General features: G+C 46.9%; 1 protein-coding gene across 4 annotated transcripts in view; it reads right to left on the reverse strand.

The window, feature by feature from the left end:
• Positions 1-27,774, reverse strand: part of LOC144827733 (sodium- and chloride-dependent neutral and basic amino acid transporter B(0+)-like) — a 3,091,484-nt gene that overhangs the window by 2,808,400 nt on the left and 255,310 nt on the right. For all 4 annotated transcript variants that reach the window (XM_078685937.1, XM_078685938.1, XM_078685939.1 and 1 more), the window contains one exon: positions 2,908-3,010. In XM_078685937.1, coding sequence (XP_078542063.1) covers positions 2,908-3,010 — 103 coding nt within the window. The remainder of the gene's footprint in view (positions 1-2,907; positions 3,011-27,774) is intronic.

Raw genomic sequence — 27,774 nt, forward strand, 5'->3', positions numbered from 1 at the left:
AATTCAAAATACAGTGGCCTGGCCAGCTTCTGTCTTGACGCTGACACAGACCAGTATGGTCAGCTCGGTTTTTCATAACAGAAGAAATGGGGTGAGGTTTCTAGAACTTCGTCTCAGGTTGAGTAAAAGGTAATAAAAAGCAGGAAATCTTGGCACTCAGGGCGAGAGCTCGCTGTGGAGCAGCAGTGTTGCCACAGAGATCTTGTTTTTAGGGTCCCTATTGAGGCTTCTGCCTGGCTGTCAAAGGCTCCTCAAGCCAAGTTGGCAAGAGTGCAGAGAGAGAGCGATCAGTGATGTATTTCTTTAGATTATTGGCATTGTCATGTGTGAGTGTGTCTGTGTGCACAATCAAGTCTCCAGTGGTTATAATCATCTGATGTATTTTCTGTATACATCTTTCTGGTTACTTGTACTTAAAAGTACTTATTTCTTGCAGTGGGTGTCCAGTATTATTATCTGCTTGTATTTTATAACATCTATTTTATTCCATGCATTTAACAGTTGCATTTGCCTACTTATAAGTGTGTTATTATTGCTTACACAAATATAAACATTAATATGTTGTTTTCATTTGACATCTAGGAAAGCCTTTCTGTTAGAGAGTGTTGCACAAATTAAACCCTATGCTTAATTTGAAAACTGTCTTTTGATGTGCCTCACTTTAAGAGCGTGAAATCCCGTTCAGGTGTTTTTATTGCTTCGCTGTGTGTGACTCTGTGTGGGAGTGCGGCACTTTCTTTTATTTGGGAGGGTGAAGCAATACAACATTTTATGGTGCCTGCTGTAAATTAAGGGGAATATTTACGAAACGTTCATGTAATGCAGGTGTTAGACCGGTGATCCTTGGGGTGGTCTTCAACCAAACCTTTTGTCTGCTTGCTTTCTGTTTTTGCTGATTCTTTATATAGGCCTTATAAAGATGAGCACTTAAAACACTGCTGATGGCTCTTTTTGAGCAGGAAGGGAGGGGGAAGCTGACACACCAGAATAGGCGGTGTCCTGATTTTCACAAAAATTACTTATTACCCCCTGCTGATAGTCTGGAGCCATATCTGGGAAGAAAGGACCTGTCTGCACTTCAAAGACCCTTCTTTGAAGTCACCCTACTTCAAAGGCCCATTTGGGTATAAGTACTGGGTCTCTGACCCCACCAGAGTAGACACTTTTGGACCTACTACTGGACTCAGTCAGGAGAACTGCTGTGCTGCAACCAAGACAGACAATCTGCTGGACTGCTGACTTGGAATGCCTGCTTTTCTCTTGGGCTGCCCTGCTGCCTGCTGCTCCCTGCCTCTGCCTAGGAGAGCTGGACTCTGCCTTGCACTGAAGTGGTCTTCAGGGACTTGCTGGCTTGCCTCCTGTTGCTTGAGACTCAGGGCTATCAATGTCTCTGCCCCTGCTCCTGTGCCTTGTTCACTGGAATTGGACCCAGATAACTCCATAAGGGAAATCAACACATCTCCAGTCTGCGTATAGCAAAACTGGGTAATCAACTCTGGTGCAGGAGTAGAAACTGGTGCATCGCACTCGGAATTGCTGCATCGCATCCAGAATCATCACTCCGTAACCAATGCATTGCAGCCGGTATGCGGAGAAGATCTACACATCATCCCTCCACCATGGTATAACTTGGAGCATCGTCTTTGAGACCATTGCACCCGGAACCAGCGCTGTGCTCAACAGACCCTGATGCATCACTGTCACAGTGTCACGAAAATCATTGCATCACCGCAACTGCAGGCCCGACATTGACGCATCGCTCGTCTGCACCCCATATCTTGCTGTTGCAACCAGGGTCAAGGTACTCTGTTCACTGGGCTCATGTGTCTCTTTTCCCCAGCCTGCACTCTATTATGCTCGGCCTGAACTCTTGTCCTTGGCCCGGTTCAGCATAACCTTAAGTAACCCCTAAAGCGCAATTGCTTTTAAGCACTATTTTAACACTTATTTCTTTAAACTTCATATCTTGACTTGTACTTATTGGATTTTGTCATGTTGTTATTGTTTTGTTCAGAATATAATAGTCTATGTTTCTAAACCTGAGTGGTTTATTTTTGTGGTGTATTCATTGTGTTACTAAGTGTGTGTGTGCATTTATGTGTGTGTGATGCACGAATACTTTACACATTGCCTCTTTAGGTAAGCCTGAGTGCTAGGTGTCAAGCTACCAGAGGGTGAGCACAGGTTATATGTTAGTGTTTATCTAGCTTACCCTGACTAGAGTGGTGGTTCTTGCTTGGACAGGGTGTATACCTTTGCCAACCAGAAACACAATTTTTAACGGTAGGGCAGTTAGCAAATGTGCTATGCTGCGTTGCCTGAACAAGAGAGAGTTGAAAAGCAACATGTTTACTAAGATATGGTTCTCTTCAGCTCTCTCAATGAGCTGAAGCAATTGTAGCTGCCTAGCACAAAAGCAGGCACTTGTAGCACTAAGCTTGTATGCATTTGTATGCAGTCATACTCCCTTAAACAAAAACAAAACATTTCAGGTCAGCAGACCCTTAAAGTAAACAGTACGTAAACAGACAACCTTTGAATGAATATCCAAACATAATTAATATTTTTTGTAATAACTAAAGATATAATTTATTAATCTTAGAATGAATCTTAACAGTTAGTAAACCCTACACTTATGTGGTACATGTATATTATATTTTCTGTTGAGGATTCAAAGTGGTTTGTGCTTGATATTGGTTACTAACTGCTAACGTTTCTGTAGATTAATTTGTGGGAGGAGATATTCATAACATTATTTATGCAATTTTACATATTGGCTGTTTAGTAAGTGCTAGATTTACAAACGTGTGCCTTGCACATTTCTCTTCTTAAGTGTTCCAAGGCAAAAATTTGAAACATTTTAAATCAAGTCCCCTCTGGCTTTGTCATTGTTAACCCAGTACTTACTCCCAGTAGAGCTTGCTTGGGAGATCCTGGGGTGGACCACTTGTGTCATTACTTATGCAGTTTACGTTTTTTCCTTTCGTGTCCAAAGTCATATTACATTCATCTACGAGAAAAGAAACGTATTATGGGTAGTTTTACATAACAACATAAAACGCAGGGGTGAAACTCAGGCCCCTGTAGCCTCTGCACCGCAAGGGTGGACCTAAACAGTTCAGGGGGCCGGAAACGTTTTTGGAGGCCCAGAATCCAACCCAAGGCCTATGCAAAATGTGCGACATATGGGAGTCTCAGGGAAGGCTATTTACATTCATCTGTGGGGGAGGTGCATAAGAAGACAAGTTACTTACCTGTAACTTTGGTTCCCCAGTATTGGTACTTTCATAGATTCCCATGCTTTGTGTCATTCCCCCGTCGTCGGAATGGGAGCCTCCGTAAATAGAAAATACCATAGCAGTAGGTACAAAAGAGAAAAATAGGCCTATACCTCATCTCATTTTGTAGCCTATCACCCTCTTTTTGTAAAAGAGACCAAACAATTGCAACAACCAATCAGAGCAGCCTCACCCCATAGAACCCTCCTGAGAGAGCCTCAGAGCCTCAGATTTTCGTATCCGTTGTGTAACTGTAATCACATCTGCTGAAGGCTGAGCTTTCCCAGGGTAGGCGGGTGGGCGCATGGGAATCTATGAAACTACCAATACTGGGGAACCAAAGTTACAGGTAAGTAACTTGTTGTCTTGCCCCAGTATTGGACTTTCATAGATTCCCATGCTTTGTATCAGATTAGCTAGCAGTAAGCAACAAATGCACATTTTGTTACATGCATATCAGCACATCACAGTAAAAGCATTATCATAGATAGCCAAAACACTTTGTAACAATAGAAAAGCAATATTATCAGATACAAAATGTGCAATAAAGGAAGGCGCGATAGAAGGGAAAGCTCACCGCTCACTGGAATAGATTCCTCAGGACCGCTTGTCCGACTGCTGTCTCACCCCTTGTGGAAGAGTCCAAACCATAGTGTTTCGTGAATGAATGGGCAGTGCTCCATGTAGCTGCCCTACAAATGTCCTTGATAGGGACACCAGAGAACAGAGATGATGACACTAATCTCGTAGAATGAGCTTTGATCCGTCCCCTCAGCGGCTTCCTTGCCGCTTGATGATAGAAAGAATTGTGCTGGCAATCCAAAGTGATATCCCCTGCTTCGACAGGGCAAGCCTTTCCTTGGAGCGCTAAAAGCGACAAAAAGTTGAAAAGTCTTCCTGAAATCCCTTGTGCGTTGGAGATAAAATGTCAGGCATCTTTGGACATCCAAAGCGTATAGAGATATTTCCAACAGAGTCGAAGGTCGAGGTAAAAAAGACTTTAGAACAACAGGTTAATTCCAATGAAAATCCGAAGGGACTTTTGGAATAAACTTCGGATTTGTTCTCAAAATCAAAGAGTCATTCTTGAACTGTAAGAGAGGTTCAACAATCGTGAAAGCTTGAAGTTCTCCAACCCTCCTGGCTGATGGTATCGCTAGAAGAAAGCCAGCTTCCATGACAAAAATGTCATCTCTGCTTTATGAATAGGTTTAAAAGGAGCCCTCATGAGATGGGCGAGGACCAGGTTGATAATGGAGGATGAGGCTTAACCGGAGGGAAAGCCCTGAATAGACCTTTCAGAAACTATTTGATCACTCTTGCGGACCAGAGAGAAGGGCCAGAGGCTGTTCGTCTGAACCTAGAGATCGCTGCAAGATGCACTTTGATGGAAGAGTGTTGGAGATCTGACCTGGCCAAAGACAAAATGTACGGTAAGATCTTATGAGGAGCTGAAGTGAATGGATAAAGATTTTCTTTGTGGCACCATGCACAAAAATGCTTCCATTTTGCTCGATAGGTTCTGTTTGTACTTGGGTTCGAATCTGAGCTAAAAATTCTTTGCAATCCTGAGGGATATCTAAAGATCTGAACTTTCGGTGCTCAGGAGCCAAGCTGTCAATTGTAGGGAACTCGGGTCCGGATGCATTACTTGACCCTAGGACATCATCAAGAGGGTTGGAATGGGACGCAGGTGAATTTGTTGATCCTGAGACAGAAAGAGAAGCTCTGTGAACCAAAATCGGCGGGGCCAAGCTGGAGCTATTAAAATCATTGTGCAGGGCTCTGTCTTGAGTTTCCTCAGTATTCTTGGAATCAGGGGAATTGGAGGAAAGGCGTAAACAAATGCGCCTGACCAGGCTATCGAAAGAGCATTCCCCAACGATCCTTTATGGTGAAACCTGGCTGCGTAGAATTGGCATTTCTTGTTTTCTGGGGTCGCGAACAGGTCTATAAGAGGAGTGCCCCAACGAGAGAATATTCATTCGAGAGTTCTCTGATCCAGTTCCCATTCGTGAGAGACCGACCTTAGGCGGCTCAATGAATCCGCTTCCGTATTGAGGGAACCCGGAAGATGTTCTATTGAGAGAAAGATCTGATGACGAAAAGCCCATTCCCAGATCTCCTGAGCTTCTTTTTGAAAGGAGTTTGGATCTCGTTCCGTCTTGCTTGTTTACGTAATGCATGGCCGTAGTATTGTCCGTACGGACCAGGACTGGGGAATTCCGAACTTTTGGAAGAAACGCCTGCAAAGCCAGTCGAATCGCCTGTAGTTCCATGTTGATATGGGAGGTGAGTAACTCTTGAGACCAGTGGTCGCTTACTTGCAGGTCCTGCAATACCGCCCCCCAGCCCTCTAGAGAAGCGTCTGTGGTCAGAACTAACGGAGAAGGAGGAATCGTGAAAGAGAGACCTTTCACAATATTTTCTTTTGTAGTCCACCACCTGACAGCCTTCCTCGTGATAGGAGTGATCTTTATCCTGTTGTCGAACGATCCCTCTGCCTGACGCCATTGCAAGTCTAGTTGCTCTTGCAGGGGGCGCATGTGAAGCCTGCAGTGCGGAATTAAGGCAATGCAAGTTGACATCGATCCTAGAAGGGATTTGTATTGACGGACTGAAAGAGTTTGTTTCTTTTGCAATCGGTTGGCAGAAAGAATCAGTCTGTTCTGTCTCTTTCCTTAAGGGAAAGCTTTGCACCGAGTCGTATCCAGGATAGCACCCAGAAACCTTGCTGATTTGGATGGAAGAAGGCCAGACTTGTTTTTGTTGAGACCTAGACCCAAGAGATTGAAGAGTTGAATAGAATGTTCGACTGCCCTTGTGGTTGCTTGTGAAGATGGGGCCTTTATCAGCAAATCGTCCAGGTAGGGAAACACCTGCAGAGACTGCCTTCTGAGGAATGCTGCTACTGGGGCCAGTAATTTTGTAAATATCCGCGGAGCGGATCGAAGCCCGAAAGGCAGGACCTTGAATTGATAGTGGCTCTACTGTGAAGCGACGATACCTCCTGTGGGCCGGATGAATGAGAACATGAAAGTATGCGTCCTCGAGATCTAGAGTTGACATATAATCGCCAGGGTTCAGGAGACGCAATATATCCTGGAGAGAAACCATCCAAAATTAGAGTTTTATGAGGTGTTGAGCTCCCTCAGGTCTAGAATTGGGCGCCACTTTTCTTCTGTCTTGCGAACCAGGAAAAACCTGGAAAAGAAACCTTTTCCTTGTTGGGACTGAGGAACCTTTTCTATCGCTCCTTTGATAAGTAGCTGCTGAGCTTCGAGACGTAGAAGATTCAGATGTTTTGATTCTATGGTGCGAGGGGCTCTGGATGGTGGAAAATCTTGAAACTCTAGTGTGTGGCCAAATTGTATGATGTTGAAGACCCACCGATCTGATGTAATGATCTGCCAATTGTGGAGGAATTTTGATATCCTGCTCCCCAGTGATGATATTGGAGGGGGAGGAACAGTAGGCAGAGCCTGGAAGCCCCTATTGCCGCTTAGAAGTATCTCTTCCCTGACGACCCTGTCGTCCTCTTGATGGTTGACGAGAGAAAGATGCCGATTGACATTGGCGTTGTGAGTATTGCGGCTTGTAAGACTGGGAGGATTGGGAATAAGAGGAGTAGTGTAGGAGGCGTAGTTACCACCTCTGTACGATGAAAAACCTCTCCCTTTAGCACCCCTGAAAGGAACCTTGTGGTATTGCAATTTCCCAAGGACCTTGCGGTGTCCGTGTCTTTTTTGATGTCTTGAAGGGCATAGTCTATATGCTTTCCAAACAGCATATCTCCATCATAAGGTAAGTCCAGGATCTTATTCTGAACTTCTTGGCGAAACCAGGTAGCCCGAAGCCAACCCTGACGTCTTAAAACTGCTGACCCTGCCAAGGCTCCAAAGGCGGTGGTAGCTATATCCATAGCACAATCTATTAATTCCGAAGAAGAACGTTCTACTTCCTCAAGGATCTTTTTAGCCTCTACTTTGGCTCCATCTGGAAGTTGATCCACAAACGGGGATAAATCGCACCACATCTGGCGATCATATCTACCCAAGATTCCAAGAGCATTCGCAGCTCGAACTAGAAGGCTAGACATTGAGGAGAATCGGTTGCCCACATTGCCCAGGCGTATACTTTCCTTATCTGGTGGAGTAGTAAGGTGCGCCAATGGATTCTTAGATTTTCTTTGAGCTGCCTGGGAAATAACCGAGTCCGGCTTCGGTTGACCTGTCAGGCAAGCAGGACTGTTCTCTGATGCTTTATATTTCTTCTCCAACCACGGAAGAACAGGGATGACTGTAGTCGGATTCTGCATCACCTTAGTACCCTCAGACCATACATGTTCCACGATTGGGATTGAACGGATGGACTTCCTGTAATGTTCCTTGAAATCATAAAGGAAACAATCTGACTGTACGGTCGTAACTGGAAGGCTAAACCTCTTGGAAGCTCTCTCCATAAGGTTATGGAAACCTCCGATGTCAGCGATGGTGAGTCCGGATCTGGAATGATATAGTCGTCCCACTCTTTATCAGGATCCAGGGCTTGATGAATATTTTGATCCTCGTCAGATGAATCATCAGCATCATGAACAGCAATAATCTCCTGGTGGCTTTCTCTAGGCTCCGAAACTGGAGGTTGACACACCGGAGGAACCACTGTAGTTTAAGAAGTGTCAGGAATTGATGGAGGAGGTGACTGCGTTTGTTGCTCAGTAGCTGGAGATGGTAACCTTTGCTTGTAGTCCTGTAACATCATTTGCAAATCCGTAATAAGAGAGGAAGGCATCGCCACCATAACCTGATGAGACTGATGTTGAGCTCTATCTTGTCGTTCATAATGCCTTTCCTCAGTATAGTAATCATCAGAATCTGAGTCCTGGTACTTTACTTGAAGTCGGGCTGGGCTATAAGAACCATCTTCCTCCTCTGAAAGCTCTTCATCCAAGAACAAAGTTGGTGGCAAGGGGGTCACTCTACGTGGAGAAGTCCTCTCAGGAGTAATCTGCTGCCTTCTTATCGAAATCCGGATTTTTTGAATCTTCGACGACGTCGTCGATGGACTCGTCGTCGACTGGACCATCCACTAGGAAAGGACTGTCGTCGACGATGAGCCGATCGTCGACTGTACCGTCATCAGTATCATAGCAGCTGTCGTCGACGTCGACGTTGTCCTCGTCGATGTCGTGGCCATCGACACTATCGTCGGCGTCATCGTTGTCGACGTCGAAGATGTCATCATCATCGTCGACGACAAAGGAACTTGAAGCGTTGATGGAGATAATACTGCAGCCGCCGTCGACGAAGCTACCGTCGACAATCCCATCGACGGAGCTGTGACTGAAACCAGATGTATCTTAGATGTCGTTGTCGTCAACGTACCTGAAGACTTCATCGTCGATGGACGTTTTTGTCTATCTGATTTCCCTTCCTGAGAGACAGGCGCTGGTTTCTTGAAAACCTTCTCATTTTCAGCTGATGGAGAAGCAACAGAAGGAATCTGAAGTACCTTCTTCTATGTTTGTACCTCAGCAACTTGTCCCGGCCTCTCCTTTACACCTCGGTGAGGAGATTTTTTGGGACTTGGCCTTTCAGACCTATCAGAGGTCTTTTGGGAGGCCTTAACAGTAGGTTCAGCTGAAGTTGAAGGGGAAGACCTACCCCTCGTCCTAGATCTTCTGGAAGACGCAGCTGAGGAAGAATCTTCACTGTCAGATGACAGAACCTCCTTACGAGACTTCATTTTCTGTAGCCAGGTTAACAGACGTCCTTCCCTGTCTCTCAAGGTCTTAGTGGAGAAAGTCCTGCAGATCTTACAATCCGTGGCCTTATGATCAGGGTACCAGCAGTATATACAGTCTTTATGCTTGTCCTCTATGCACATCCTTTTCTTTGAACAGGTTGCACAGGCTTTAAATAAAGCCTTCTTTTCCTTATGAGACAAAGTAGAGTTGAAGAATGAAGAGAAAAAAACAATCTGAAGAGAAAATCTGAGCAGAACTCAGTGCAGACTTAGCTCACAACGAGCGGTAGATAATCTGAGGATCTGAGGCTCTCTCAGGAGGGTTCTAGTGGGTGAGGCTGCTCTGATTAGTTGTTGCAATTGTTTGTTCTCTTTTACAAAAAGAGGGTGATAGGCTACAAAATGAGATGAGGTCTAGGCCTATTTTTCTCTTTTGTACTTACTGCTATGGTATTTTCTATTTACCGAGGCTCCCATTCCGATGACGGGGGAATGATACAAAGCATGGGAATCTATGAAAGTCCAAAACTGGGGCAATTTTGCTTTCCTGATTAACCACCAACTCTCTGCAGTGTCTAATCCATTAAACTCTATATGTATTGATTTCATTAATCAACTTCACCTGTAGGAGTAAGTGCACTAAATAAGCACTGCACTGATAAGTCCGTATATATATATATATATATATATTAAACATTTAAAATACATCTGTGCCCCCTGACAAGCACACATCTCTCTATGACTCATTGATGGACATCGTAATAACGTCAGGCAATATGCGTATTGTAGCAAACCCTACCACACCTAAGATGAAGCATCCAAGCTCAACAGGCAGCTATAATAGTCGGTGATATTGTGCCACTTATATCTTTGGCTTCCACTAGCATAATCTGGGCAAGTTCACAATTGAAAGCAAAGGCTTCTGAAGACTGTGATATTGAAACATCAACACCATAAAATAATAATATGCAACAGTGTCACCAACGGGAATCTAGAAAACATTCATGCAGTTCACATAGAAATTACTTCTGATTACTAAACTAGTTAGAAATGGCCATGGGAGTTAGGGGCATACCTTTCAATGGTGCCGCAGGTGCAGTGGCACCAAGGCTCAGGGACGTGAGTGGTTCACTACTCTCAAATTATAGCTGTTTTTTGCTAATTATTCAGGTCTTGGGAGTCATTCCCGGTCCTTGCAGTAGGACGCTTGCCGCTCTTGCTTCACGACTGATGGGAATGACACATCAAGGGAGTCATATTGAGTGTATTGTGATGCTAAATGGATCAATGAGAGAATTCAATTGTGAAGGGAAGAAAGGGCAAGAGGATAGCAATATTCAGAATATAGTATGGATGGTTGAAGAAGTTCTACGGAAACACTCACTGCACTTGAGGGGAGAACTATTACTAGAATGATTGACAACAGTTTCTCTTGAAATGTGATACATGTTTATCAATTTCTTGATTGTTACTGTGTCACATCATGGAAATCAGAAAGACGTGCATTATTTTTTTAATTAAATGTCCACACAGAAGAAAAGTATTATACAAAAGTAGTTAATTTCATCATGATGAAATGTTCAGTTAAAATAGGAATCTGATTCCTTTCTTCGACTTCTTTCAATCTCGCAAAGTTTCAAATAAATATTTTTTAATGTTGCGATTTACCTGCATTTGGATTCCAAACTTCTGCTTTGTTTACATTGGTTCTTAAATTGAACCAACAGTATTTATTTCTGGTACTGCAATTGATACTGATGGATTAAAAGTATACATTATTGGGGTGTGGCTTGGAAAGCAGAGCGCATGGCTACCTATCTCGATTTCTCCACCCATCACAGACGGAAACGTGAACAGAATGAACCGTTAGAGTCTATTTCAATTCGAGGCACAGGTAGACTTTGCTATCGGAAGCCGCCCTGATTCTAAAATGTGAATTGGAATGGCCAATGGAGGTTAGGGGAACAAGAAACATACTTTGAAGATTTGTCCCCTGCTACACTAACAAGATGGCGGACGTGACTGTGATGCAACTCAGGTTTCCCAACAGGGTTAAACAAGACAGTGAGCCGAGTTCACCACCACTAAGGATTCTGATTGTTGCCCCTTCAGGAGTATATTCAAGGTATTGCTCAATATTTAAAATATATTATCAAGTTTTACCATTAAAACTTGGAGTGCAGCAATGCACTAATTGCTCATTGCTTGACTTCAAGATGGTGGCTGATACGGCAAGGACGATAATACTATTCCATACGACCCACATTAGCAGCATCGAAAATACAGCAGGGTAAGATACCAAGGATAAGATTTAACGCCAACAACCCGCACAGTTGAACCGGGGATAGAGTAACTCCATCTGTAACCACTACACAACACACCGACCATGCTTACAAAAACAAAATGCATCTTTCACCCTGAAGCGGTGTTATATATAAGTGGGGAGTGCAATTATACCTCCTGGACACCCGGCTAATACTCTCAACCTGGAATTAATGCCGATCCCCATTACTAACAAGGCCCCTCCAAACAACTTTGATTTATCGACTTTACTGGGAAACAAAATGGCGGACACTATTTATTGATACAGAATCCTACAACTATCATTGTGATGAACCACCTGAGGTAATTGTCTGCTATATCCCGTGTATGTCCCTGTAGAGCCCTGCAAACAGCTGTGTGAGCACTGACAACGTCGAGTGTACTGAAAACACAGAGAACAGTGAGCGGGATCTGTTGTGAAAGTGAAAGTGTGTCTTGTAAAGCGCACTGCTACCCGCACCGCAGGCCTCGTAGCGCTATAGACCGCTGGGGAACCCGTCCTGGCTTTCCCTGTGAGATAGTTCCTCCTGGGAGTCTCCAAGGTGAAACCAGGCATCCCTGACGTTTGTGAGGGGCCGTTGTGGAGATGAGGCAAGCTTAATGCCCAGAGTTACCGAGTGTGGTCCCTGGATAGAGTAGTAACCGAGGTGAGAATTATCGAGTCCGCTGATCCTGTTCCAAGACCCTGCCATGTCGGGAATCGAACCCTGGTCCCAGCCCGTTCTCTGCTCTCGGGTCTGCCGCCTCTAACCAGTGAGCCACACTTCTCCACTGTGTTGTGAGTTGTGAACTGCTAAGAACATTGAGCGAGCCCTAGCACTGACTCAACACAAACTATAATAATTTACGATTTTAGTAAGTGCGCCCATCACCCCTTACAGCCAAAATATACCAATCAGTGCATAATGATCAGAGGTCCTTGACTACGAAAGGGAAATTCATCCGTCATTGGCAGTAAATATATGTTGAAGATCCTTCTGGGAGGCTTCCCACTGAACAATTTAAAGTAAGCCATCACGATAAAGGAAAAGGGGGTCCCAAACATCTATGTAACACAACATGGTATACAAAACTCTTGCACCTAGAGGCGGAACCTTTAACTCACTTCAGGTACCTCTGTGATCAGCGCGTTCCAATATCGGCGCCATTCCATTCTGCCTCAACATATACCAGGGCTATTTTGTGGCGCACCTTCTTGTACACAACAAGACACATAGTAACCTCCATCAACATCCAAACCTGCTCATATTTTGCTAATTCAGCCTAAAATCTCAACTGCTAAAAAAGAACACTCGGCAACGCATATCAAGGCAAGCAACTAAAGTTAGATAAAATGGTAGAGAAAGAGTCCTAACCGCACTATAAACGTTTGAAGGCTGAACCTCCATCTCCAGACTCATCTATTAAGAACAAGTCAGATGTGAACAACACAACAGAAAAAATTTATGGAGGAACATGACTTAGCAAATTCAACTAAACAAAATACAAACTCGATGCAACTAGAGTTGACTTAAATATGGCGGACATCAACACCATAAACAATAAAAAAAAAATGGATACTGAACAGAGAATTAGGGAAGTAGGAAACTTAAAAAACCAAACCATCAAAGAACTAACTGGCACATGGATCAAGCAAAGGAATTGCAATTCCTTAATAGCAAATATAAAAAAATCGCTATTAAGGATTCGCAATTCCTTATGCATGTAGTAATCGCAAAATAATTGTGATTCCTACACATTCCTTAATAGCGAATCGCAAATTGTGATTCGCTATTAGGGAATGCCTTACCATTCATTCCTAATGAATGGGACAGCATTAGCAAATTGTGATTACCATTTAGGTAATCGCAAATTGTGAATGCAATTTCATTGGGGCCAAAAGGCCACCCTGATGCACTCCCAAAAATGGTATGTGTGCACATGTGGCACACACAAATGCCCTAGTTGATGTCATTTGCAATTCCTTAATGCGAAGTCACATTCTGAGAATGCTTTTTGCATTGCATTTAGGGAATCACAAATTGAGATTCGCTAACTGCATTTGCAAAATAGGTAATTGCAAAAATAGTGATTACCTATTTTGCAAATGCATTTTGGGTTGATGCATCGGAAATTGCTTTTTACCGGTCGCAAATGAGCCGATTCTGTGAAACATCCCTTTGCGACCGGTAAATAGCTTGATGCATGTGTCCCTAAAAGCGCTACAAATAGATACAAAACAAGTAGTTTGAACTGGAGACGGCCCATACAGTCCCAACCTTCAAATCCTCAACCAGGAATTTAACGAGATTAATAGCCTGCAAGCCACTGAGATTCCAACATACTGAAACAGTTGTGGCCTGTGTCCATAAAAACCATCATGTCACGTGGAATGCTCATAAAATACACATCTCACAAGGCTATACAAAATCAACTGTTTAAGGCAGAAGAGGTTTTTAAGCCTTAAATGACAGACTGAGAGAAATTAAACTAATTCTCCTTCGAAGGCCCAGCAACATACAAGATAATGGTAAAAGGCAGATACCTCGGGACGATTCAAAACAAAAGTTAAGACCTGAAGTCTAAGTTCAGAACTAAAGTCTAACTTTAGTAGTATTAAAGATAGACTTTTCATCTATGTTTAGACTAAAGGTCTAACTTAGACCAAAAGTCTAACTTTGCTAGAAGTAAAGTTAGTCTTTAGGTCTACGTTAGATTTTTGGTCTAAACTTAGACCAAAAGTCTAACTTTACTACTAGTAATGTTAGACTTTAGTTCTAAATTTACACTTTTGGTCTAAGTTTACTTTTGTGAATCAGGCCCCACATCTTCAACAACCCTGCAGACCTATCGGACTTTCTATACGAGATAGCTAAATAAGAAAAGGAACATTCAAGTTCTTCCTCAAACAAACGGAAATTGTGAAGTTCTCCCTCATAAGAAAAAGAAAAACCCTCATATATATCCGTTGTTTAGGTGTTGCACACTCCTAAGATCCTGTACGGATCCAATGTAACAAAACTGTCTACTGAGCCTGTACACACTATGAACTCCACTCATAAGTATATTTGGCATTGTCTACTTCCTATATTGAATTTTTGTATTCCAGTTGTAGAGATTTAAAGTACTTTCATGAAATGTATTGCAGAATTAATTGCCCTTAATGAAACCCCTCTATAGTCCACCGTTACCGAGGCCTAAATCTCTTCTCAGAGAGGTGTTAAATCAAACCCCTTCAATGGCAGCTAAACAATACATTTGCCTAACACCTCATGAGCATAATAAACTTTAACAACCATCCCTCTGATGTAAGTAGATTCCCATCTAACCAGATGTGACATGCATACTCTATGATGTAATATACACTACTTGACCATCTAGCTCATATGGTATTCAAACCCCTCAATTTTTATATTACCAACATTTTAACTAAAAGCTATATATTGATGGAGTTTTTCTCTTTACCTTCAAACCATAATGAAACGGCTAACACAGTGCTGAGATCTACCTTGACGTTAGGAGGGCCTCATGTACCTTGAGTAAGCTGTACAAGCTTTTAGAATTAATCACAATTGTCCTTCTTTCTCATTGTTAGAAGTTTCATCTTATGGTTTAGATATGTAAAGTTTATGCTGGAGGATGGACGTTCTTCGTCGTCGCTCCTCCTGTGTTTGATGGTTGTGGAGAGAGAGGTGGGAGAGTGGGACAGGTGGGTAGGGGTGGGGTTTTGTTATGGTATTTTTTTATATTGCTTTCTCTCCTATGTTTTCTTCTTTTTCATTTCTTTCTAACACCCAAAGAAGCGCTCATCACATGGACAACACTATATAACAGTCCTCTTTCAACTTTGCAGCAAAGCCACAGTCCCAAAAGGGAAACATCTATACCGCCAGCCACAGCATTCCCCTGGGAGATGCTCCTGCTGGCAGTGCATGAGGGACACACACAACCTCCACTGCCAAAATAGTTATATATCATCTTTCCTAACAACAGGACTACACACAATTTTAGAGATAATCTTAACAAAGTTTCTCTAAATGTGAAGGGCTTAAACAACCTAGTAAAATGCCACAAAATAATAATTATTTATATAAATCAAAAGGAGATAGCATTCTCCTCCAAGAAACACAAATTGCTGAAAAAGAAGCTGCCCTTCTCAAGAACAACTGGATATCCGAAGCTCTCTGCTCTCTGCATTACATAAAAAATGGAGTTAAGTACGTTAATTTCCAAACGCTCCAACATTTTGCTTGAGACCTTCACTATGGACAAAGAGGGTAGACTGTTAATCACAACCCTACGTATAGGAGAGGACCTATTTCATGTTTTCAATTTATACAGCCCGAGCAATCATGACACAAATTTCTGGAATGACGTATCTAACAAAATAGGTCAGTTACCTCAAAATTACCTTATTATACTAGGTGGAGACTTCAACCTTCCACTAGAAACAACCTTGGACCGTCAAACCACATGCAAGTACCACCCACCCAAATCTCACAAAGTATTACAGAAAAAAGCTCGACATATAATCTTATGAACTCCTGGCGTTCACAGCTTCCTGACTCCAGAGTGTACACATTTTAATCGGCATCACACAACTCCGATACAAGAATTGAATATATATCCTGATCTCTGGCTCTTTGACACACCTAACTGACCAAACAAACATCTATCTGAGATTACTTTTTGATCATTCCAGCAGAAGGTGCAAACACAAAACCCCTACCCAAATATCGCGTTCAATAATGATGTATAATCCAACCCGGACGATAAGAAAAAAACTGAAGAGGCAATAGCAACTTGCTCCCAGACACAAATATACAAATACTTTGGGACACTCTTAGGGACACCCTAAGAGAAACTCATAGATATCAAAACAAAATTCAATAAAAGAAATAACGTCAAACGAGCGAAATTAGGACCCTCGGCGCAGACTGCACGGGGATGCTCAGGGATACACTTATCTCTCAGCTGTCCACGAATCCTATTCCCGTTTGTTCCACGGGTGGCAGCAGGAAGGGTGGTTGAGGCGAATATCCTTTTGCCGGGCCTCTCTGATCACTCTCCGGTGACCCTTACCCTACAGATGGCCTGAGCAAGACAGCATTTCCGTTGGCGCCTCTCGAGCCTGCAGAAGGAAGTTTATAGGGAGCATATTGGGAGTGCAATAGCCCAATATCTGACCTTCAATGTGGGATAAGTTTCAGGGGATGAACCCCTGCGGGAGGCATTGAAGCCCAATATACGGGGTGTCGACATCTCCTTTTGTGTGGCAGCTCGCAGAGCATGTAAGGAGACCCTCTTACAATCGGAGTCTCAAATTATGGACATGGAACACCGCAGTATAGGAGATGGGGGGAGTCAGGTCCATCAACAATTACTGCTGGCACAACAGAATTATGCCCCCTTCTCATGGATGAGGCCCGCCTAGCTTGGCTGGCGACACAGTAGGGTATACCAGTAGGGAGATAAATCCAGTAAGATGCTTCACCCGTTGAGCCAAGGGATGTCCACTCCCAGGCTCTTACAGATCCCCCTGAAATTTCCAAAAATGTCGCTACGTACTACGCGGAGTTATATGCCACCAAAGAGTGTCTCCATGACGAATGGTTTTCCTTGTGAATTTTTCACTGCTGGGGTCACATTATCTCAGGGTAGTAGAGGAGGCCACGGAGCGGGGCTGTCTCCCTAGCGACTGGAGACATGCGGAGTTGGTGGTGTTTCAAAAGCCAGGCCGACCCCCAGACCAACACGTGTCATATCACCCCATTTCTCTTCTGAACGTGGAGGCTAAAATCTTGGCCAAGGCTTTAGCCAATCACTTGCAATCTCATATCACTGCCCTTGAGCACCCCGACCAAGCTGGCTTAATGCTCCAGCGGGCGAGCAACCATAATATTCGTCGGGCACATGTTGCTGTTGCGACCATCCGGGGTCTGGGTGAACAGCCACTGTTGTTACTGGCAGATATGGACAGGGCATTTGACTCTCTCAGTTGGGTGTACTTATTTACGCTCTTACGTAGTCTGAATATCGGACCACATTTCCTGTCAGACCTGACCTTGCTCTATACAGACCTCACCGCATCAGTGCGCGTAGCCGGCTCTGCCTCCTTTACGCCTTCCATCGGACGGGGCACCAGGCAGGGCTGCCCTCTGTCTCCATACTTATTCGCATTTGCGATGGAACCACTGGTCGCTTGGGTGCGAAATGATGCGCACGGATTATCAGATCGTATTGCTTTATACGCTAGCGATGTGTTATTTTTTCATACCAATGTAAATGAGACAGGGCCAAGGCTGCTTCGTATCATGCAGATCTTTGGGGAGTCATCTGGCCAGTATATGAACCCCTGCAAGTCCACTTTGTGGGTCCTAGGGGATGCCGTGGGTCTCGGATCCTGAGATTTGTCGGTTCAGGTGGTCACAGGGGGGGATGAAGTATTTGGACATATTTCTATCAGACTTGCCTATCGCGTCCTGGGAAACAATTTGGTTCCAGTATGGGAACGTGTGCTCACAGGGGGGGATGAAGTATTTGGACATATTTCTATCAGACTTGCCTACCACGTCCTGGGAAAAGACTTTGGTTCCAGTATGGGAACGTGTGCGGGAGGATATCAAGACTTGGTCACATATGCCATTGTCCATCTATGGTAGATCGGCCATCTTCAAGATGGTCTCGCTCCCCCGCTTACTCTATCAACTGCAGAACCACCCCTACCCGATTCCCCCCAGATAGTTCCGGCAGGTCAATGCTGCCCTGGGCCAATTATTATAGGTGGGTGGAGCGGTGCGAGTTGCCCTACGGACGTGCTTCCACTCTTCATACTGTGGGGGCCTGGCGACCTCCAACATTTTATCATATTATATGGCCTCACACCTGCTTGTTTTGAATGAATGGTAGCATAGGGTAGATACTGCCTATGCCGCTGATCGGCCTTGCTTGGGGGATTTCTCCCTTCACACGATACTGTAATCTGCACCACTGCGTAATTTATTGCCGACAGCTACGAAGGTCGTTTTCTAAATATGGAGACAGGTGTTACGGAGGATGGGGAGGTGGAACAAACTGATGCGGGAGACCCCCCTATGGAACAAGGGGCGCCTGCCATAATTAGTCACTTTGTCCGGGTTTCGTGGCTGGGATAGTATTGGTATCTCTACCCTAGGTGACGCAATGAGGGGGTCGGTTCTAAAGTCCTTTCAAGATCTACAGAAAGAATTTCATATGCCAAGAACCCAATTTAACAAGTATCTTCAGCTCAGGCACGCCCTCTCGCCTAGTCTGGAGGGGCTGGAGTCTCTGGCTGAGTTCAGCCCGCTAGAGGCAAAGGTGTTTATGGGGAATCTTCAAGGTCATAAGATCTCTAAAATATACCAGTCCTTGGTCACGCACTGCTCCTCTACACTGCAGAAGCTAAGAGAGGCCTGGGAGGGAGATGATGGCCCGCTCAATGAGGAGGACTGGATGGAGGCCTTGGCCTCCCACGGGGCCCCTATAGCAGTACGTCTACGCCTTGTCCAGTTTAAATACCTTCATCGGGTCTACTTCACATGGGTTACATTATGGAGGGCGGGATTAGTGGCCTTCCTGGTGTGTCTCAGGTGCGAGCAGGAGGAGGGCACCCTGTTACATACTGTTTGGCACTGCTCTTCCTTGGCACGTTTCTGGAGGGGGGTTATGGCCTGCCTCTCGTAGGTGTTGGGTTGGGACCTCCTCCGCTTACTGAAGCTGGTACTCCTACATGTCATGGATGGGATAAGGGGTAACATATACAAACGGCATCTTATGCTGCTTGGGTTCGTTCTGGCTAAAAGAGACATTGCTAGAGCATGGAAGGCACCGGCAGCATCCTCGGCGTCCGCATGAAAGAACAGCCTGGACTTTTGTACGGGCCTGGAGATTTCCATCTTCAACGCAAGAGGGTGCCCACATAAATATTTTAAAATTTGGAAGCGATGGGCGGACTATCAAGGCTTGCAGCTGGAGCCTGTTTTTATGGCACGGCCCCTTGACCCCGCTTGAATTTTGTTATCCCTTTTTCTTTTTTACTCTGTCGGTGCAAACCGTGGTTTCCTGTGAACTTTCATGCTGTAATCATTGTCGATGGTGCATTCTCTATTGTTGTGCTGCTGGTGGGAGGTTTTTAGTGCGACGGGGGGGATTTGTTGGGTTAGGGATTCTTCCTGATTGCTTTTATCTGTATCGCTCTCCATTCTTCCTTGATTTACTTGTGTAAAAAGTCAAAGTCATAATAATGTACGCTTATTATGCAGCAGTTTCTGGGTTACAAAGCTTTGCCACATATGTGCTATTTGACTAATAAAATCTGTTTAAAAAGAAAACTAGCGAAATTAAAAAAAGACAAATTGGAATTAGCGCAAAATATGAATTTTATTAAAAACACCTTCGCTCTGCTCACACAGAAAAAATATGACTACAACAAAATCCTAAGCGAAAGAGCTAGAGTGTGGATAAACAAATTTAAAGGACTTAAACTATGCAAAGCTAACGAAGCCTGGTAAGATGCTGGCCTCCTACCTCAAACATAAACAAAATCAAAAAAGTGTTGTGTTTCTATCTAGGACCCTAATTCGATATTCCCGATGTATGCCCTTATATAGTTATAATAAATAATATCCTTATAAAGGCATAAGAATCATATCCATATTTAGTAATAGCCCATGCAGTCCAAATACGGCAAGGCTACTTCCCTAGACTCCTAGAAAGTACAACGCGTTCTTTAAACAAACCAAACTTCCAGCAGCCAGGGAAATTCCCCTGCTCTTGTTTTGATTTGCAAAGAACTCCTAGAGTCAGAAAGAACTGTTAGTTCTTAGTGACGTCCCTATGTCCAACCTTACGTCAAACCCGGCACCTTTCAGGTATAAATATACCAACGTTGCCTTAAGCAAACACACGGTGGATTGGAGCAGAGCGGCTATCTACTTGCCCGGAAGCCCAGCTGATGCGAGGAGCCGAAGGACGCCGCCCCTCCCTTTTGACACACTGAGAAAGACGCTGTCTTTTTCTCCAGCCGAGAAAATCCAGCTCTGGTGTTTCCAGCCACCCTTGCGGGTTGCTGGGAGATCGAGTCCTGAGAGAGAGAGATACAAGACCTCCCACATTCTATTACCAAGGTACGGAGCTGACTAAACCCTTAAGAGAATTCTTGATTCAGATTCCTTGGCAAAAACCAACTTAACTTAAACTGCTACTTACTTACTCCTTCCCACATATTAGGCTTAGGTCAGGTACACCGGGGTAGGCGTATTTAGAAGCACCAGTTGAGTACGTTAGTCAATGTTTTTATGTATGTATATATTTTATCCATTTTAAAGTATCATATGGCTAAGAAACCATATCAATGCTTTTACAGTATTATTTCATAATACTCCTGTTAGAATTGGGGGTCTCTGGTTGGCGCAAGTAAGTACTTGTGACAAGCAGGGACCCTCTCCTCTAAGTCAGGGCAAAGGATGACCCTTCAGAATTACCCTTGCTCACCCTCTAGGTGCGTGGCGTGAGCAGCCAAGGCGATTCTCCAGGCGTTAGTCAGTTAAGCATTTGTAGACACACACACAGTAAAATATACCAATCCCCCCACAAATGGACACCAGGCTGTGAGTATATAAAAATACGCTTCTTTATGTAAAATATATATATCTCTTAGGTCAGACTTATCACAAGATCAAATAACGTTTTTGGGGTGCCCACAGGTTGTAAATAGGCAAGCTTTCTTCGTGGTAATTCAAAATGTACTTTTAGTCTTTAAAACGGATGTTTCCCTGCAGTGTACCTTCCAGGAGGGTTCTCTTGCGTCCTGGGGAATATTGGGGGTCACACTGCTCCTTTCCAACTTGTTGCAGCCTGCCCAGGGGCTCCGGGATACTCTTGGCCCGTTCCGGGCCGAGATCGGGGCCCGACCGCCCAAAGCTCACGCTTCCCGCGTGGGACGCGTTCGGCCCTGCCGGGGCTGTTGATGCGGGCGGCCCCCACGGGTCTGGGGGGCTCAGGCAGGGGTGAGTGTTGGCCTCGGGGCGGCCCACGGGAGGCAAGGGCCAAAGGACCCGGGGCCGCTTCTGTCACTGCGGCCGGGGCGCGGGATGCAGCCGGGGACTTCTCCTGCCCGCCTGGATCGGATTCCAGCGGGAGGGGCTGAAGCGCTCGCACAGAGCGGAGCGGCGCCGCGAGCAGGGACAGAGAGCGGTGCGAGTCAGCTGCGAAAGGCGGCTCGCACCACAGCTGATCTGGAGGCCGGGGGCACTCGTAGGCAGGGCGGCTGGCACAACAAAAAGGGCAAAAACAAACGTTGCGGGCCCCGAGCCCGTTGACGGTCTCGGGGGCGGCTTTCCTCCGGGGACAAAGGCGAGGTGCCCAGCGGCTCAAGCAGAGCGAGGCTGGCACCCGAGGCGTCCGTCCAGCGGAGGTCTGTCCCCTGGGTCTGTTTGCGTCCGGTGGGGATTTCTGGCGGGAGGGTGAGGCACCGCAGCGGGCCTTCTTAGGCGGTCGACACAGCGATCCCCTCAGCGGGGGAAGAGCGGCTCAACGGAGCGGAGCTCTTCCTCGGCGGGGACGAGAGGACACCGTCGGTCACGGCCTGAGGAAAGGGCTGGGGGGCACCACAGCAGCGAGCCTTCCAGGCGGTCAACTCAGCGATCTCCTCAGCGGGGGAAGAGCGGCTCAACGGAGCGGAGCTCTTCCTCGGCGGGGACGAGGAGACACAGTCGGTCACGGCCTCAGGGAGGGGCTGGGGGGCACCAAGGTCACAGCTCCGGCAGTAGTAGATATCCCGGTTAATTACCGGCAGACGAGCAGAGGCAGGTTGAGCCAGATGGTCCTGTGGCTCAGGTCAGGGGGCAAGCTCAGTCAAGCCCTTGGAGAATGTTTAAGCACAAAGCAGCAAAGTCTTTTCTTATCAAGTCTTTTCCTCTCCTTTCTCAGCAAGGCAAGCAGCAGGCCAGTTCTCCCAGCGTCTCTTCTCCTTCTAGTCGGGCAGAGGTCCTTCGTGGTGAAACAGGATTCTAATTTACAAGGAGCAGGGCTCCTACTTTTATACACAGTTTCTTTTGTTCTCACTGGCCAGGGGGGCCTCTGCATAACTGCTCTCAGCTCCTGAGCACTTGTGGTGGGTACTTCTGCTTCTGCATTCAGTGTGAGGGCAGGCACATCAGCCGCTCCCCAGGGGGGCGGAGCCGGCATTGTGAAGACAGGGGCAGCCTGAGCACTCTGTTGACAAGCTTCGGTCCTTCCTGGGCCAGGTGCAGGCTGAGTCATCAGTCGCTCCCCAGGAGGGCGGAGCCAGCATTGTGGTGGCAGAGCACAGCCTGATGCATCATTCAGGGGAAACTCCCACCACCCACTAAGGTGTCATCTGGCTATTCACTACCTGTCAACTCCCAGCCCTGTCACTCACACACACCAGACAGTCAGATCCACATCCAAGCAGAGGCGGGCTGAAATGGTTAGGCAAGCAAATGCTAACTTTCTAAAAGTAGCATTTGCAAACACAGGATATTAAAATAAACTTTACTAAAAGAAGTATTTTATTATTCTGAGTTCAGGCATACTAAACATTAATTTCTACCATGTTCCCTGAGCCTGCTGGGATTATAGAGTGTAATAATTCCAGCAGCCCATCTGGCCTAGAAGGGAACTGGTAGCCTTACAATAGTGAAAAACGAATTTGGCAGTAATTCACTATTAGAACATGCCACACACATCAGGGCCTGTTCTACCTTACACTTACAATGCACCCTGCCCTTAGGCCTACCATAGGGGTGACTAATATGAAGTTAAGGGAAGGTTTAGGGGCTGGCAAGTGTGTGCACTTGCCCAGCCAGCATGACAGTACCAGACTGCACGCAGGTTCTGCAATGGCAGACCCTAGACACATTTTAAGGCTGCTTCTGTGGGTGGCGCAACCAGCGCTGCAGGCCCACTAGCAGTATTGGCATTCACAAGCCCTGGCACTCCTGGTGCACTTTACTGGGGACTGACAGTAAATCCAATGAACCAATCAGGTATATCAATCACATGTACACTTTACAGTAGGGAGCACTTGCACTGCGGCACGGGTTGGCCGTGGCGCAGTGCCCTGAGTAGCGGACACCAGCAAAAACATCTGAGGCACAACAGCAAAAAAGTGGAAGGGAAACTCACGCCAAGGTGCCAGGTCTAACACGTGTCCCCTCCAGCTGAAATGTGGGGGGAACTACCCTTCCCCAGGGAGTTCCACATCACTAAGGCGGAAAAACCTGGACAGACCGTCAGCGTTGGCGTGATCTGTGCCAGGGCGGTGTTCCACCGTAAAGTCCATACCCTGTAGGGAGATGGACCACCTCAACAGTTTTGGGTTCTCACCCCTCATTTGCATCAACCATCTGAGGGGCCTGTGGTCTGTCTGAACCCGGAAGTGAGACCCAAACAAGTAGGGTCTTAGCTTCTTCAGTGCCCAGACCACAGCAAATGCTTCACGCTCTATTGCACTCCACCTACTTTCCCGTGGAAGTAACCTCCTACTGATGAAGGCTACAGGTTGGTCCCAGCCCTCCTCAGTCATCTGTGAGAGAACAGCCCCTACACCATGCTCTGAAGCATCTGTTTGCACTATGAATTCCTTGGAGAAATCAGGAGCCAGGAGCACGGGCGCCGTGCACATGGCAGTCTTCAGGGTGTCAAAAGCCTTCTGGCAGGTGTCAGTCCAAATCACATTCCTGGGCTGCTTCTTAGAAGTCAGCTCTGTCAAGGGGGTCACAATAGTGCCATAGCCCTTGACAAACCTCCTGTAATACCCAGTGAGCCCCAGGAAGGCTCTCACTGCAGTCTGGGTCTTGGGGGGTTCCCAAGCCAGGATGGTCTCAATTTTGGGTTGCAAGGGTGCCACCTTGCCACTCCCCACTTGGTGTCCCAAGTACACCACGGAACCCTGCCCAATCTGGCACTTGCTCGCCTTGATTGTGAGGCCTGCCTTGCGCAGCGCCATCAACACTTCCCAGAGGTGCTGCAGGTGTTCTGGCCAGGTGCCACTGAACACTGCGATGTCATCCAGGTAGGCGGCACTGAACTCATCCAGCCCAACCAACACCTGGTTGACCAACCTCTGAAAGGTGGCAGGGGCATTCTTCATCCCAAATGGCATAACCCGGAACTGGAAATGCCCATCTGGTGTGGAGAATGCGGACCTCTCCTTTGCCCCATCGGTCAAGGCGATCTGCCAGTACCCAGACGTTAAATCAAACGTGCTGAGGAACCGGGCAGCCCCTAGCCGATCAATGAGCTCGTCAGCTCTGGGGATAGGGTGCGCGTCAGTCTTGGTGACTGAATTGAGTCCTCTGTAGTCCACACAGAACCGGAGTTCAGGTGTGGCTCCCGGCGCAGCAGCCTTTGGGACCAAGACCACGGGGCTGGACCAAGGACTGCTGGAAGACTCAACCACCCTAAGAGCAAGCATCTTGGAGACCTCCTCCTTGATGCAGGCCCGGACCCTGTCAGTTACCCTGTAAGCCTTATGCTTCACAGGTAAGCTGTCTCCTGTGTCCACATCATGGACGCACCAATCTGTGACACTAGGAACCAGGGAGAACAGGTCTGGAAACTGCCCCAGCAACTGGCGGCAGTCTTCCTGTTGCTCAGGGGTCAGGGTGGGTGAGAGGTTAACTCCATCCACTGACCCATCCTTCTCACAGGCCACTAAGAGGTCAGGAAGAGGCTCAGACTCCTCTTCCATTCCATCATCAGTGGCCAACAGCATGCCCACTTCGGACCTTTTCAAGTGGGGCTTGAGGCGGTTGACATGTAAGACCCTTAAAGGATTCCTGGGCGTCTTCATGTCCACCAAGTATGTCACTGAGCTCTTGCGCTCCACAACCTCAAATGGGCCCGTCCACTTATCCTGAAGTGCACAGGGTTCCACTGGGGCCAAGACATACACCTCTTGTCCAGGCTGAAGCTCTACCAGAGTGGCATTCTGGTCGTACCACCGCTTCATCTCCTCCTGGCTAGCTTCCAGATTTGCCTCAGCAAGTTGTCTGAAGCGCCTGGTTTGGTTTCTGAAGGCCAGCATGTAGCTATATACATTCTGGGGAGCTTTCCTGGGAGATTGCTCCCAGCCTTCCTTTACCAAACTCAGTGGTCCTCTCACGGGGTGACCATACAGCAGCTCAAAGGGGCTGAACCCTAGAGACTTCTGTGGCACCTCGCGGTATGCAAAGAGCAGGCATGGTAAGAGGACGTCCCACTTACGCCTCATTGGACCTTCCAGGCCCATGATCATGCCCTTCAGGGTTCGGTTGAATCTTTCAACCAACCCATTTCCTTGTGGATGGTAAGGTGTGGTGAACTTGTAGGTCACACCACACTCTTGCCAAAGGGACTTCATATACTTGGATATGAAGTTGGTCCCTCTGTCGCTCACCACCTCTAGAGGGAACCCCACTCTGGAGAAAATTCCCATTAGTGCACGCCCCACCACGGGGGCCGTCACTGTCCTCAGAGGGATGGCTTCAGGGTACCGGGTGGCATGATCCACCAAGACCAGGATGAACCTGTTGCCCATGGCTGTCTTGGGGTCCAGAGGCCCAACAATGTCAATACCCACTCGTTGGAATGGAGTACTGACCACAGGGAATGGTTGGAGTGGAGCCTTGTTCTTCCCTCCACTCTTCCCACTTGCCTGGCAAGTTGGACAGGTCCTACAATGAGCATCTGAGCTCTTGTGCATTTGGGGCCAGTAAAAGTGGGTGACAAGCCTGTCATAGGTCTTGTCCATCCCCAAATGTCCTGCTAACGGCACATCATGAGCCAGTCCCAGTAGGAAGGCTCTGAACTTCTGGGGTACCACCAGCACACGGGCTGACCCAGGTTCAGCAGTCTTAGGCTCCGAATACAGGAGGTCATTCTCCCAGTACACATAATGTGTTTTGGCCTGAACACCATTGGCCTGGTCTGCAGCCTGCTGCCGCATACCCACGAGAGAAGGGCATTCTTTCTGCTCCCTGCAGAATTCCTCCCTGGAGGGGCCTCCTTCTTGCTGCCAATGGGTCAGCTCAGGCAGGTCCCCCAGTTCAGCAATCTGTTCCCCTGTAGGCTCCAGGGCATCCCCCTCAAGGTCTGCTTCCTCCTGGACCGTGGGAACAGCAGGGGCCGGTTTCCCGCGCCCCCTGCGCCTTCTCTCTAAGGCCGGTTCCTGGGCCTCTCCTTCAGGTCCCAGGACTTCTTGATCACCCCTACTGGCTGCCATTGACCGGGTGGTCACGCACGCCCAGTCAGGCAGACCCACCATCTTCAGGTGAGTCGTTTTCTCCACCTTTTCCCAAGGGGAGTCCTCCAAGTCATTCCCTAGCAAACAGTCAACAGGCATGGTTTTCCTCACACAGACCTGCAGAGTACCAGAGACCCCCCCCCACTCGAAGGGAACTTGAGCCATCGGACACTGACTCTCTGAATTGTCAGCGTTGACAACCCTACAGTAGGCATGGGGTACAACCTGCTCTTGAGACACCAGGTGCTGCCTCACTGCAGTCACACTGGCTCCTGTATCTCTAAGAGCCTCAGCTTTCTTACCATTGATGGTAACCACCTGCCCATATTTTTTAGTGTTAGAGGGCAGGTAGTTTGTAGGGACCATCTCACTGTCTCCTAGTGAGACTAGGGTCATCTGAACAGGATCTCCACCCCCCGGGACCATCACTTCTTCTCCTAAGTGAACACTGGTCACTTGTCGGGGCGGAGCACCAGTGGGTGCTGGTTTTCCAAACAGGCGACACTTGGGGTCACTGGCTATGTGCCCCGGGTCACCACATTTGTAACAATTGAAGGGCCCCTTTGGAACAGGTCTACCTGTCGGGGCCCCATTCTGCTTTGGGGGTGGGGGAGGCTGAGAACCATTCTGCTGGTTCCCTTGAGGATTACTTTGGGGGCCTTTAGGGAACCCTTTCTGTTTACCCCTGTCCCCCCCCACTCTTCTGCTGGGGACCCTGCCCACCCTTGGCGGAGTCTCCCACTGGACCCTTGTGGACCCTGGTGCTGAGCCAGCGGTCCGCCTCCTCAGCAAGCTTCCTCGGGTTGGACAGCTTGCTATCAATCAGGTGCTGGCGTAACTCAGGAAAACAGTTATCAGACAAGTGCTCCCATGCAATTAAATCAAAGAGACTTTGAAAATCATTCACCTTGTTACCCTTCACCCAACCATCCAGGGCTCTGCAAAAAAAATTCACATACTCCACATACGTAGTCCCAGGACGCTTTGCACACACCCTGAACCTCTGTCTATATAATTCAGGGGTAAGCCCATACCTGGTCATTAAGGCCTCTTTCATGTGGGGATAGGAAATCTGTTCTGCAGTGGGCAAATCTAGCAGGGTGTCCCGCCCTTCACTAAGGAACCTTCCCCACAACCCCGCTCCCCAATCCTTTTCAGGGACCCGGTGGGAGGACATGGCTA

This window comes from Lissotriton helveticus, chromosome 4_1 (assembly GCF_964261635.1).
Source record: "Lissotriton helveticus chromosome 4_1, aLisHel1.1, whole genome shotgun sequence".
NCBI lineage: Eukaryota > Metazoa > Chordata > Amphibia > Caudata > Salamandridae > Lissotriton > Lissotriton helveticus.